The sequence below is a fragment of the Macrobrachium rosenbergii genome, chromosome 41 (genome assembly GCF_040412425.1).
Source record: "Macrobrachium rosenbergii isolate ZJJX-2024 chromosome 41, ASM4041242v1, whole genome shotgun sequence".
In the NCBI taxonomy this organism is placed as follows: Eukaryota; Metazoa; Arthropoda; class Malacostraca; order Decapoda; family Palaemonidae; genus Macrobrachium; species Macrobrachium rosenbergii.
The window spans coordinates 52,568,680-52,581,834 of NC_089781.1; the positions used below are offsets into that span (position 1 = coordinate 52,568,680).

Here is a 13,155-nt window from a genome sequence, read left to right on the forward strand (position 1 = left end):
ATAAAAACGCAGAAGATCCTACAATTGAAACTTCTGGCTATCTCTCCATGGTTTATTCCAGCAATAGATGTCTGCAGTAAAGAGACAAAAAAGAAAAGTCGCCCGGAAGAAGTCAGAAACAAGTTTTTGGGGCATGATGAGAGGCATATAAATGACAGGAAAATCTATACTGACGGATCAAAATCGGAAGATGGAGTAGGTGTGCAGTGGTGTTTGAGGAGGAATCATATATAAAATAAGTTATCAGACTCCTCATCCATATTCACTGCTGAAGCAACAACCATAGTTGATGCTTTAAATCTTGCCTCTGATAAGAAATTTAAATCCACAGTAATATATAGTGACTCAAGAAGTGCTTTAGAAGCCCTAAAGAATTTTAACCCTACCCATCCCTTAATTCAAAATAGTCAGGAATGACTCTTTTATCTTTCTGTTCGCCATAAATCAGTAAAGTTTTGTTGGATTCCTGGGCACACGGTCTAGAAGGGAACGAACTGGCTGCTAGTAAAGCAAAGGATGCTGCAAGATGTGATTTCTTAACTAATAAGGTGCCACATTTGGATATGCATCCAGTCATCAGACGATACATTCGTACAAAATGGCAGCAGAGATCGACTTCCCCATTTTACCCACAAATAGGAATTACAGAAACATTAAAAAAAGTATCGATTTTTGGAGTTCGGGTTTTAATCGTAACAGAAGATTTGAGATCATCCTAACACGGCTTAGGATTAGCCATACCCATTTCACTCATAGCTATATTTTAGAGGAGCCAGTTGCCCCAGTTTGTGCCACACTGTGGGTCAGGTATCCGTTGAGCACATGCTGGTGCACTGTCCTAAATTTAATCGCCTTAGGGCAAAGTACTTACTAAGTGGGAAGACTATTTTAGAAATTTTAAATGATGACGTTGAGGTAGATAGCGTTATGAGTTATGTGAAAGAATGTGGTTATTTTAATGAGATATAATTTCAGTATATTTAATAAAGAGTCTAGTCATATTTATTCTTATACTAAGTATATATTTTGAATATAAAAGTTTAATATGTACTTATTTTTTGTTGGCTCATCCAATATCATTCTTAATTTTTTACGTTCATGTTTTAACACTGAATTTTACTAGTATAACATCATTCACATATTCTTTATCAATCATATCATTTTAATTTATATATTTCACCCTCATTACTGCGCTGAATAATCCTAATGGGTTCCGGGGCTTGGTCTTCAAGACCTAAATTTCATAATCAATCAATCAGTCTTGCATGAAACATGCAGGGTGAATCATTAATAAAACTATAATAAAAATAGATGAACGGGCCTCAAGCAGTAATGTTTTATAAAAATAAAAAGTGGAAAGAAGGTTAAGAAATAGATTTAAGAACCAGAAATCATTCCAGACCAATTGGCCAAACAGCAAAATTTTTGGGATTAATATTTAATACTCACTTGAACTGGAAAGCCCACATACCATACATGAAACCAAAATGTAAAAGAGCATTAAATATAATTAGAAAAACTATCGAACACTACTTGGGAAGGAGATAGACATGCCCTTATTGTACTGTTTAAAGCAACAGTGCTGTCTGTCATTGATTATGGAAGCTAAATATATGGCTCAGCATCAGACGCAATGCTGAAAACGTTAGACCCAGTTCATAATGAAGACCTTAGAATATTTTAAGTAGCCTTTAGATCATCGCCAAAGTCATCTTACAAGTTGAATGTGGTTAACTGCCACTCTCACTCTATAGAGAGTTTGTAGCAATTAAGAGTGCCCTGAGAATTCAGACAAGTGATTCTCCAACCTAAAAATTATTTGAATTAAGAGAGATGTATTTATTAATAATCATTTACCACCCTCCTCAATTAGATCTAGAAGATTGTTCGAGTCACTGAGTTTAAATATACAGATACCTTCTATAGTAAAATTACCTCCTCCTTGGAACGTAAACAAAATGAAATTTTGCACCTAATTAAAATATTTATCAAAGAGTTACTCATATACCCCAGAACACCATAGACAACATAGAGTAGAACATATAATCCGAAAAGGTCCACTTTGCGCAATATACATAGACAGATCTAAGTCTCAGTACGGAGTGGGATATGCTTCAGTATTTACAGCCGAGTTATGTGCAATACCATCAGCCATAAAAATAATCAAAGAAGCCGTATTTAATAATTTTGTGATTTATAGTGACTCCAGAAGTTCTATAGAAGCCATTCAAAGTTACAATCCAAAAAATAACATTGTACAAGAAATTAGGTTTTCACTCCATAAATTGTATAATAATGGAAAAATATTGAAATATGTTGCATCCCTGCCCATGTAGAGATTAAAGGAAATGAAGAGGCTGATAAAGCAGCTAAAGAAGTCGTCCACATGACAAGAACTAATGTAAGCACCCCTATTAGTGGCTATTTAAGATATATAAAAACAATCATTGTAAGTGAATGGCAAAATATATGGAAGGAAGAACCTGATAATAATAAATTAAAAAAGATAAAATCCTGTGTTGGAAAATGGACTTCATCATATCAGAGAGAAAGACACACACACACACACAAGTAACTCTGACGCATCTTCGAATAGGCCATACTTCTTTGACACATGGACACTTAATGAACAGTCCACATGGCCCTGCTCCCGAATGCCCAGAGTGCAAAGTGTTGGTAACAGTCAAGCATGTATTGTGTGAATGTCCAAAATATAACCTGCAGCGATTATCAAATTTTGTAAGTAGACCAATGAATGAAATTTTGTCAAAATCTTCTACATTTTCAGTAATACCAGTTTTAATGATCATGATTAGCTGTGATTTAATTGATAAAATATAAAAATAATTGAATAATAAAAATACGAAAACCTTTAGGGTGTGTGATGACTTAAAACAACTATATTTTAAAACGTTACTTAACTTATTCTGAATTTTAATATACCTTTTTAGTGAGTATAAATGTATTTATTGTGTGAGTGTGTTCTAGTATGAGAGCGTATGCCTTTATGCCGTTTTTAATTCCATTTTCATTCATTCACCACCATAATGACCTATTTGGTCCCATCGCTAGGCTAGACCTCTGGCCTAGACCTGTCATTTCATCCGAATCCTTCAGGTCAGCCCTATGAGAGCTGCTGGTCTGCTCAGTGCTCTGGTTAAACTGTTTTAATAATAATACTAAAAGTAACAAGAGCTAAGACTTTGGGTGAAGTGCTTGTACTTGAACTCTTCATGACTTTTGTGAAAGAATTTTTTATTTTAAAATTTAAATCAGTTATTTGTAATGAATTTATTTTTTATAAATTTATGACTATGATTATCCATAATGGTTATACTTGTGTGAGTTTTAACAATATGTTTTTTAACAGTGATTCATCCCCGTAATAATTTGCACATTCTTGTTTTCATATTTTTCCATTCTTATCACCGCTCTTGATGAGCCTCCTAGGTGCACTACAGTTTTATTGATTGATTTATACAATTGAAAACCATAAAACTGTTTATCTATCCATCTGGCAGAAGAAACATCTTGGGTCATAGAATTTTAATTTTTTTCTAGTTATGTGCTTAAATCTGATTTTTTTTTTTTTTTGCCAATTATTCTGTTCTCCTTAAGTTTATGAATGTAAAATGTTAAGCTTCTGTATTTTCTTTTTAGGATACCCAAGAGGTCCATTTAGATCTCCTTTACAATGTCAGCAATGCCTTGAACGCGCATGCATGGAATCTAGTAGTTCCTATATTCTCTACATATCAGATTCTGAAAGCAGTGTTGATGAGCAGTTGTATAGTAAGTTTTGTTATGTAAATTAATGTAGTTCTTTTTTACCGTGAGGATATTTTGAATATCAAATGTTTATGCACATATAGATCAGATATGTCTTTTAGTTATTTAATTCTGTGCTTGTTCTAACATAAACAAATTTCTTATTTTACTGTTAACTTACGATCTTGAACACAGTGATGCTAGCCAAAACTGTTGATCTACCTAAGAATTAGGGTTTGGTATTTACCTGGTAAGTACTTGCACTAATGGTGAGTTCGCCAATCATGATGTTTCAGCTTAGCTTCCTTGACTACCTGAGATGTCAGTCTATTATTTCTTCGCTGATTGAATGTAGCATCCAACTGGCATAATTGTAGGTTTTATTGCTGCAGTATAAGGACAGTCCAATGTCTGTCCCCAACCCTCTCAGTAAGAGAATGTCATGTAGAAGTCACATGATTTCACTGTAGAATTTATATAGTTTATACTGAAATCATGTGATGGCGATGAGCAAGATATTTGAACAAGGGGAATCTCTTTTCCCCCAGTTCAAATCTACATAGCTCCCATATTTCTCCTTTTAGTATTACCTCAACATCTTTAGTATTTTATCAGCTTTCTCTCATCTTACTGTCTATCCCCTATTAAGAATCACTTCAAAGTGAACCTGTTGTGTTTGCCACCAATTGCACTTGTAAAATTTACTTTTCTGTCAAACCTGTCAAATTCCTTGTTTCTTTAGCATGATTATTTTCTCAATGATACTGTTGCTGGGATTGAATTCCATTTTCAAAGGTAGTGGGAGCTGCATGAGATCTTTACCTTCACAAAAATGTTTAGACCTGAGTAATATCTTAATGGCAGAACTATCCTTTAGAGTTGGCCTATCAATTCATGGGATGAGTTGTTTCCTGGCAGCTGGACATTCAGCATTCTTTGCACTTTGCCTGCTGACATAATAAGGGTGGGGATGTATTCCTGCAATGCCCTCAGTCAAGTCAAGCAAGTATGACCCGTTTGTGCCGTACTGACTATAGTGGTGCCATCCTCTTGTTGTATGGTAAGGAGTGGACATTAGGGAATTAGCTTTCACTGGCTTTGGATTTAATTAGAGAAATGGATTCCAGGAAAAGTTGATAGTCTTTCAAGATTCGCCCCCCTCGACTTGGGACCACCTTGACGTGGTGAGGGGGAGCTCTTGAACCCCAGGAATTTGTTTCTGGGTTTGAGTCCAAGAGTCTCATTTATCATTATATATTTCTTTGGATTAATTTTGTGGAATTTTCCACTTTTGTTGAAATTTATTGGACCTTTTAAATAGGAAAAGATATCATAACTTGGAATCGGTTTATATCCGAAGCTAAATAGTGGGAACTGTGGTAGGACCATCAACTGTCCAATAATGTTTGGACCTGAGAGATATCAGATTGATAGCGCAAAGGCGGAACTATTTTTTAGGGTTGGACCACGGACTCCAGGGGGGTCTGGTTCTGGGGATAGGACTCATCATTCTATCCTGTTTGTCCATAATATGATTAAGGTGGGGATGATTGTAATCTTGTAATACTCTCAGTCCTAGCAAGGTGGTTTGGTGTACTTGGTCCACTCTAATCATGTTGTGCCATCCCCTGTCCCCCCTCAACTTGGGACCACCTTGACGTGGTGAGGGTGCTCTTGAACCCCAGGAATCTGTTCCCGGGTTGGAGTCCAAGAGTCTCATATATGATTATATTTTTCTGTGGATTAATTCTTGTGGAATTTTCCACTTTTGCTGAAATTTATTGGACCTGGTAAATAGGAAAGGATATCATAGCTGGGATTGGGTTGATATCCGAAGATAAATAGTGGGAACTGTGGCAGGACCATCAACTACGCGATAATGTTCGGACCTGAGAGATACCAGATTGATAGCTCAAGGGCGGAACTATTCTTTAGGGGTGGACCACGGATTCCATGCGGCTCTGGTTCTGGAGATAGGACTCTCAGCATTCTATCTGGTTTGCCCATAATATGATTAGGGTGGGGATGATTGTATTATTGTAATACTCTCAGTCCTAGCAAGCGGTTTTTGGCTTACACTAGCGCCACTCTAATCATGTTGTGCCATGCCCTGTCTGGTAGGGCAGGGATGTGGACATTTGGGAGTCGGCTCTCACTTGTGCCATTGGTGGAAAAATAAACTTTATGAAGGGCTAATGGTGTCTTTTTAAAGTTTTCAGGTTTAATTTTTCTTTTTCTCCTTAAATCTTTATGATCAGTAGAAATAAAGATTCGAGTACCCTTGGACTTTTTGTTGGTAGTGACTTGGCACAGTTGACGACTTACAGAGCCTCCTCCTATGACAACCTCTGTTTAGAAAAATCCAAGAAACATTCTAGTGTAATTACACTGGAACCCTATCCTCCAGTACAGAGCAAACTTAAAAAAAATTAAATATCATCTTGACCCAACCTTGACTGACTTCGACTCAAGTTGAACATTCTTTGACTGAAATGTCGTTAGACAGATAAAAGAAAAGACATGGCTTATAGAAGCCACAACAGAAAGTCAGTCTGAAGATTATTTATCAATAAAAATATAGATAACATGAATATAAAAATAAAAAAAACATGATACTATGAACAGTATTCAGGGTACCATTATACTTCCTGGGAATAATAATGAGCAAGTTGAAAAGAATACACCATTAGACTCGCTTAAAAAGAGATACCCTAAAGTACAAGATTGTGAACTATATGATCTGCCAAGTAAATAGATGAATAAACAAATATTAAAAATAGCAAAAATTAGTTTTGAAGGTCAAGACCTACCTCAGAAAATAAAAATTTAGGCCAAAGCAGAGAAGTAAGACCATATGTCCCAAAACTGCGAAAAAATTTTGTCGAAGTGAACCTGTGTGCGAGTATTGTGGATCTGAAGAACATGCCACACAATGGAAGTGCAGTGAACCAAAGTGTATAAACTGTGGGCAAAACCATCATGCAAGGTCCAAAGAATGTATGTACTATATATGCAATACAGTTAAAAATATTACAATAAAAAGCTGGAATGTCTGTAAAACAAGCTAAATTGGAATTAAAAGTGAGAGGAATTCAAGCCGTCTAAGAAACGTACATACTCTTCAATAACAAGAACCAGTATGAAACAAAAATGCATACAGATAGAAACATCGGAGCACAGAAAAGTAAATATCAAGAAAATAATTAATACTTTAGAAATAAAAACTAAAATAGTAAAGAATAAAGTGACAGGTACAAATGAGACGGATAATATTTTATCCAACAATTCATTTGAAATATTAATGTAAATAGAAACACAGGAGGATGCTACTACGGAAGTAACCAGAGGAGGGTCGTGATGGACTGGAAATTAAAGATCAAAAGAGGCCTTTGGAGAGAACACCACCCAAAACGAAGAAACCAACCATTATTAGAGAAGCATCGGTTAAACCAAAGACAAAGGATATGAAGAAAGAACAAAAACAAGAACAGGCTAAGAATATACCTTTATCTCCTAAAATAATAGTTAAACCTATCAAGGCAGATATCCAAAACACTGAAGTGAAAGAGAACCATACCATAGATAACAATGATTATGTCAAACGAGAAAAGATTACTCCATCTCCAGTATGGCACAAGAACAAATAAAAAAAGAAATATACATGATAATACATGTGGATGTAATTATTGTTTCGTTGAATCTTGCAATAATAAAAACATAACAAAAGGTGGTTTAACAAACATTATAAGAAATTTTATGAAATATAGGAAAAAGAAACCATGGATTTGTGTACCCATGAAAAAAGTTGCATATGCATTGAGTACTTAGTACATTATAAAGAAAAACAAATTTCGAAAAAAAAATCGACCGCTGTAACATGATATTTTCAATAGTTTTATTATACAGTGGAACGTAAATGGTCTACAGACCAGATTACACCTAGGAGAAATACAAAGATTACTAAAAGAATATGAACCAATGAAATTATGCTTACAACATGTCAACAAAACAATATCAACAATAGGTACATATACCTTAGCATCTACATCTAGAGAGGAAGAAGGAATTTTAGGTGCTGCTATATATCTGCATAACAAAGTATGTTATGACAAAGTACCTGTAAACTTTACTGACCTGCAAATATCGAGTATTAGAATAAGAATAGAAAACGGTAATTATGTAATTTATAATTTATACAACCAACCTTACAAAAATTACGGCACTGATAGACTTAATTATTTAACAATGCCAAAGGGCCTACATTAATAGTAGGTGATTTTGATGCTCACAACCCAATATGGGACTGTAATTGTACAAACTCAAATAGAACAAGAAGTAAAATAGAATTTCATAGATTCGTATAAAATATGCTGTATGAATGATAAAGAAATCAGCACATATTTTTCTAAAACACATGAAATATTTTCCTCAATCGACTTAACTCTGTATACAACAATCATAGTAGACAGATTGGATTGGAATACAATTGACGACTTATATACAAGTGATCATTTCCCAATATTAATTTCATTATTACAAAATAATCCCTCCAAGCATGAACCTCAATATAATATTTATAAAGCAGACTGGGAGCTATATGAATTCCACACTAGGAATATCCCACCATTTGAATATTTACAAGGTCATAATGAAACAAATAGATTTCATGTTGATTTCATTAAAAATCCTGCTGATGAAGCAATACCAAAATCATAATCTCATCCAACAAAACACAAAGTCCCATGGTGGTCTGAAAAACTAACAGAATTAATAAAAATAAAACACCAGATTGGAAGGCGATTAGATAATTTGAAAGTTCAGTAAAATAAACAAAACATCGTTGATATTAGAAGGAACTTTACAAAAAATTACTATATTATTATTAGAAGTTGATACATTAAACCTCTATGCAACAAAATATCTGGAAAATTTAAAAGAAGTAATTCAAGGTAGAATCATTTCATGGAGGAAAATGTATCAGATCTCTAATAATACTCCCATACAAAAAATATGGGAAAAATTCAGGCAAATAAATGGTACCCATTTTAAACCACCTAGACATGCCATAATAAAAGAAGAGAAAAGAATACTTGATCCTAAAGAAATAACTATTGTAATAGGAGAAAATTTAGCAGAAGTAACTTAGATGAGCATTTTCGAACAAAGAAAAAATATAGAATTAATAACAATAAATTTTGAAACAATAGAAAATTTAATATGGAAGAGTTGGAATTTGCTCTGTTGAACAGCAATGAATCTGCCCCTGAAGGTGACAATATTTGTTTTGAGATGATCTGCCATTTAGCACCTTTGGCAAAGACATACTTATTAGAGTTTTGTAACCACTTATGGCTTCGAAATTTATTTCCTTATGAATGGCATAAAGCTACAATTATTCCTATCCCCAAACCTGGAAAAGATCCCAGTAATGTAAACAATTACAGACCAATTTCTCTAACAAGTTGTTTATGCAAATTACTATAAAAATGGTAAATGCTTGACCAACTTGGCACATTCGGGAAAATAAAATTTTGAGTCCCACTCAATTCAGGTCACAATGTAACAGATCTACACTGGATTCTCTGTCTACCTTGGATGACCACATACGAAGAGGATTTGAACGAAATAAATGACTCTAGCCGTCTTTTTTGGCGTTGAAAATCGATATGATACTACATGGAGATATGCAATATTAAAAACGTTACATGAAAACATCATCCGTGGACATTTACCTAGGTTCATCGAAAACTTTCTGACAAATCGCACTTTTCAAGTGAGAATTGGTGATGTATTGTCAAGTACATTTCCACTTGAAAATGGTGTTCCACAAGGAAGCGTACTTAGTGGCACACTGTTTACTTTAGCAATAAATGATATCGGTAATAATCTACCTATCAGAATTAAAAGTAACTTATATATGGATGATTTTGCCATATATCATTCAGCTTCTCGCATAAAACATGCAGAGCGAATCATTAATAAAACTATAATAAAAATAGACGAATGGGCTTCATTTGTAGACTTCAAATTTTTCTATATAAAATTCTCAAGCTGTATTGTTTTATAAAAATAAAAAGCGGAAAAAAGGTGAAGAAATAGATTTAATATTCAGAAATCATTCCATACCAATTGGCCAAACAGCAAAATTTTTAGAATTAGTATTTGATACTCACTTGAACTGGAAAGCCCACATAATATACATGAAATCAAAATGTAAAAGAGCATTAAACCTAATTAAAAAATGTGACGTCCTTCCTTGACGGTCACTAAAAAAGAATTTCTCTTAGCAAATGTGTTCACTTAAATACCGGCCAAGTCGACAGTCGGTGGAATAGCTAAATAAGAATAACAATGTGTGCCAAAATTAATTATGGGGGATATAAAAACAGTAAGAAAAATATTAATATTTAATACAAAAATCTCCAGACAAATTACTCCTGAACCTTAGTATACATAGAAAAATGAATAACAATCACTCTTAACTTAAATAACAAAAACCAACACTTCTGTATGACTAAAGATGAACAACAACACACTATGACTAAAGATGGACAACAACACTATATGACTAAAGATGGACAACAACACTATATGACTAAAGATGGACAACAACACTATATGACTAAAGATGGACAACAACACTATATGACTAAAGATGGACAACAACACTATATGACTAAAGATGGACAACAACACACTCACTCTTCAAATATAAGGGGGTTCAGAAAGGTAGAGATGATCAGAAAGACAGAACAGCCTAACAAATACACTCTAAATTCAATACACAAACAACTCCTCAGTGGTTAATGAATTCCTCCCAAAAGTTGGGAGAATCTCCCGGTAGCGGGGTGTCATAGGATCCACTCGGGCAGAGGTGGATAATAGATAAAGAATAGGTGCACAAAATATGTCGGCAGTGGACTAGAGACTGTGATCACACATTATTAATCAATTGATAATTATATTACCGTGGACAAGAGAGGTCCCACCGACAGTGATACTGGATCAGTGGTACTGAAGGATAAAGGGCAGCTAAATCTTCAACTCCAGGGCAAGGTGGATCCGAGAATAATCGGGCTGCCACGACCAGCAAGCAGGTACCAACAACAAGCAGCAGCAAATTCAGCAACTCTGGCAAAGATCCAGAAACAGACTAACTTTACTCTCCAACAGTAGCTTCCACACAGGAAGAGTGGGAGGGGCCATATACTCACCCACAAACCATGTAAAGAAAAACTGTTGTTAAATATCATGCTTAACAAGTGTACCACCGGAGAGGAGGAAAACCAAGCTAATTCTGAATACCTGAATACAATATAAAAAATTGAAGTATTTATCTAAATGAAACTAATGACAACATAGTGACACCTTCTCAACAGAAAGAAAAATTTTTCAAAACATGAAAAATTTGAAATTACTTTAACTCTTAATTCAGATTTACAACGTAATGTCAAAAATGTGAAATAAGCATCTAAAAGTTGATAATGGCAAAAATAAAATATTTGCAAAGGCAACAAAACATACATGTTATAATAATACACAAAGCAAAGAAAGAGGGCGGATGGGGTGGTAAGATCACAATGAGGCAGCTGACAAAGAAAAAAAGCACTAAGTATATTAATACACCATAGAAGATTAGCAACACAGAACAATTCGAAAATCCACCACCACGTAAATTTTTAACTTCAGAGCTCCTCAGGACTCTCAAAAAAAAAAAAAAAACACTACAGAGCCATATCCACTGCTCTAATCTGGGTTCCACATAATGGTTCATAGGACATAACTATTTTCTCACACTCAAAATTGCTCCACTTTGTGATTCACATCACTCATTGTAAAAATGTTCAGCGAACAATAGTTCTGTCTATATCACAAAGATAACACACACTTAATTACATTAAAACTGTCCTACTGAATACCTACACCTATTCTGAACGACACAGAGAAAACCAACACAGATTTCCCCTGTGCAACCCTAACACAAAAAAAAATTCGTGAAACGTAGTTATGCCTAGAAACACAGAATAACCCGACCAGTACCCTAACCACCAGATTAATCACCGAGACCATAGTACAGTAGGTCACCGAGAACCTAAACCTCATTATACCAGGTCCCTAAAACCACCAGATATTCATAATTGGTGTACCGTACCTATGGAAGGTACGACTTTTACCTTTATAGTGACCCTCATACTTAAGTATTCATTTCACGACACATAATATTACACCATCAACCTTTCTTAAAATAATGCAGCAGCAATATTCTGACCATGAGAATCATATTTCCCTGCACCTTTAACCTTAACCTAATGTGATATTATGCATATATATACAACCTCGAGGCATTTACCCAACTCCAGTAACCAAACTTTTTATTAATAATTATACCTCTATGTCACCTCTTTAAACCTTACATTATCATACTCATAAGAATTATTATATCAAAAGGGAGCATGAACCCAGGCCAAGAACACCTTGTGTTCTGCCCATGTCGACCGTACGAGTGTTAGTAAATGAACACTCTTGATACTAACGTAGCGAACCACAATCCACCAATCTTCGAAAACTAACACCGTGACCAAAATGTAAATAACAAGTGCCATCCTCTCCCCGCAATATTTACTGTTAACCTGTTACTACATCCTTTGCTGAAATAACTACCTCTATTCCTGCAAAGAAAAATTATTATTAGTACTCTTCAATCTTATTCAATACAGATACTACCTTATTAGCTGTATGACCCACTGCAGACCTTTTTATTCAACAGTGCATGAGAGAACGTCTACTACAACGTTGTCTTTTCCTGGGATATGCGTAAATTCCAGACCCCATTCTTGCAGCATAAGGCTCCAGCGCAAAAGCTGCTGATTTTTATTTTTGTACCTGTTGAGGAAGGTCAGCGGGTTGTGGTCTGTTAGGACCTTAATAGGGGTAGCTGTGGAAGAAAGATAAATGGAAAAGTGACTGCCAATATCAGTGCAAGTATCTCTTATTCAACGATTGAATACTTTTGTTGAGTGGGAGTTAACTTCTTTGAGAAGTACGCAACAGGGTGAGAAACTCCCTGCTTGTCCTTCTATAACAAGACCGCTCCTACACCAACATCACCTGTGTCGGTGGCAAGTGAAAAAAGGAAGGTCAAAATTTGGAGCCCTCAATATCGGGAAACTAAGAAGTGTATTTTTGAGACTTTCAAATGTCTTTTGCATGGCATTCGCCCAGGTAAACATTACCTTCTTTTTTTAGGAGTGGATCAGCAATGTCAAGAAATTTTTTCACAAATCTATGGTAGTAACCTACCAAACCTAAGAATTTTCTGACATCCCTCCTACACATAGGGATAGAAATTTTCTAAATAGCCTCCACATTGACCTGTTTAGGCTTCTC

At 35.0% G+C, this 13,155-nt stretch overlaps 1 protein-coding gene across 2 annotated transcripts in view; it reads left to right on the top strand.

Annotated features, from left to right (window-relative positions):
- Positions 1-13,155, top strand: part of LOC136826862 (uncharacterized) — a 568,370-nt gene that overhangs the window by 490,013 nt on the left and 65,202 nt on the right. For both annotated transcript variants that reach the window (XM_067084358.1, XM_067084359.1), the window contains one exon: positions 3,661-3,792. In XM_067084358.1, the coding sequence (XP_066940459.1) occupies positions 3,661-3,792 (132 nt within the window). The remainder of the gene's footprint in view (positions 1-3,660; positions 3,793-13,155) is intronic.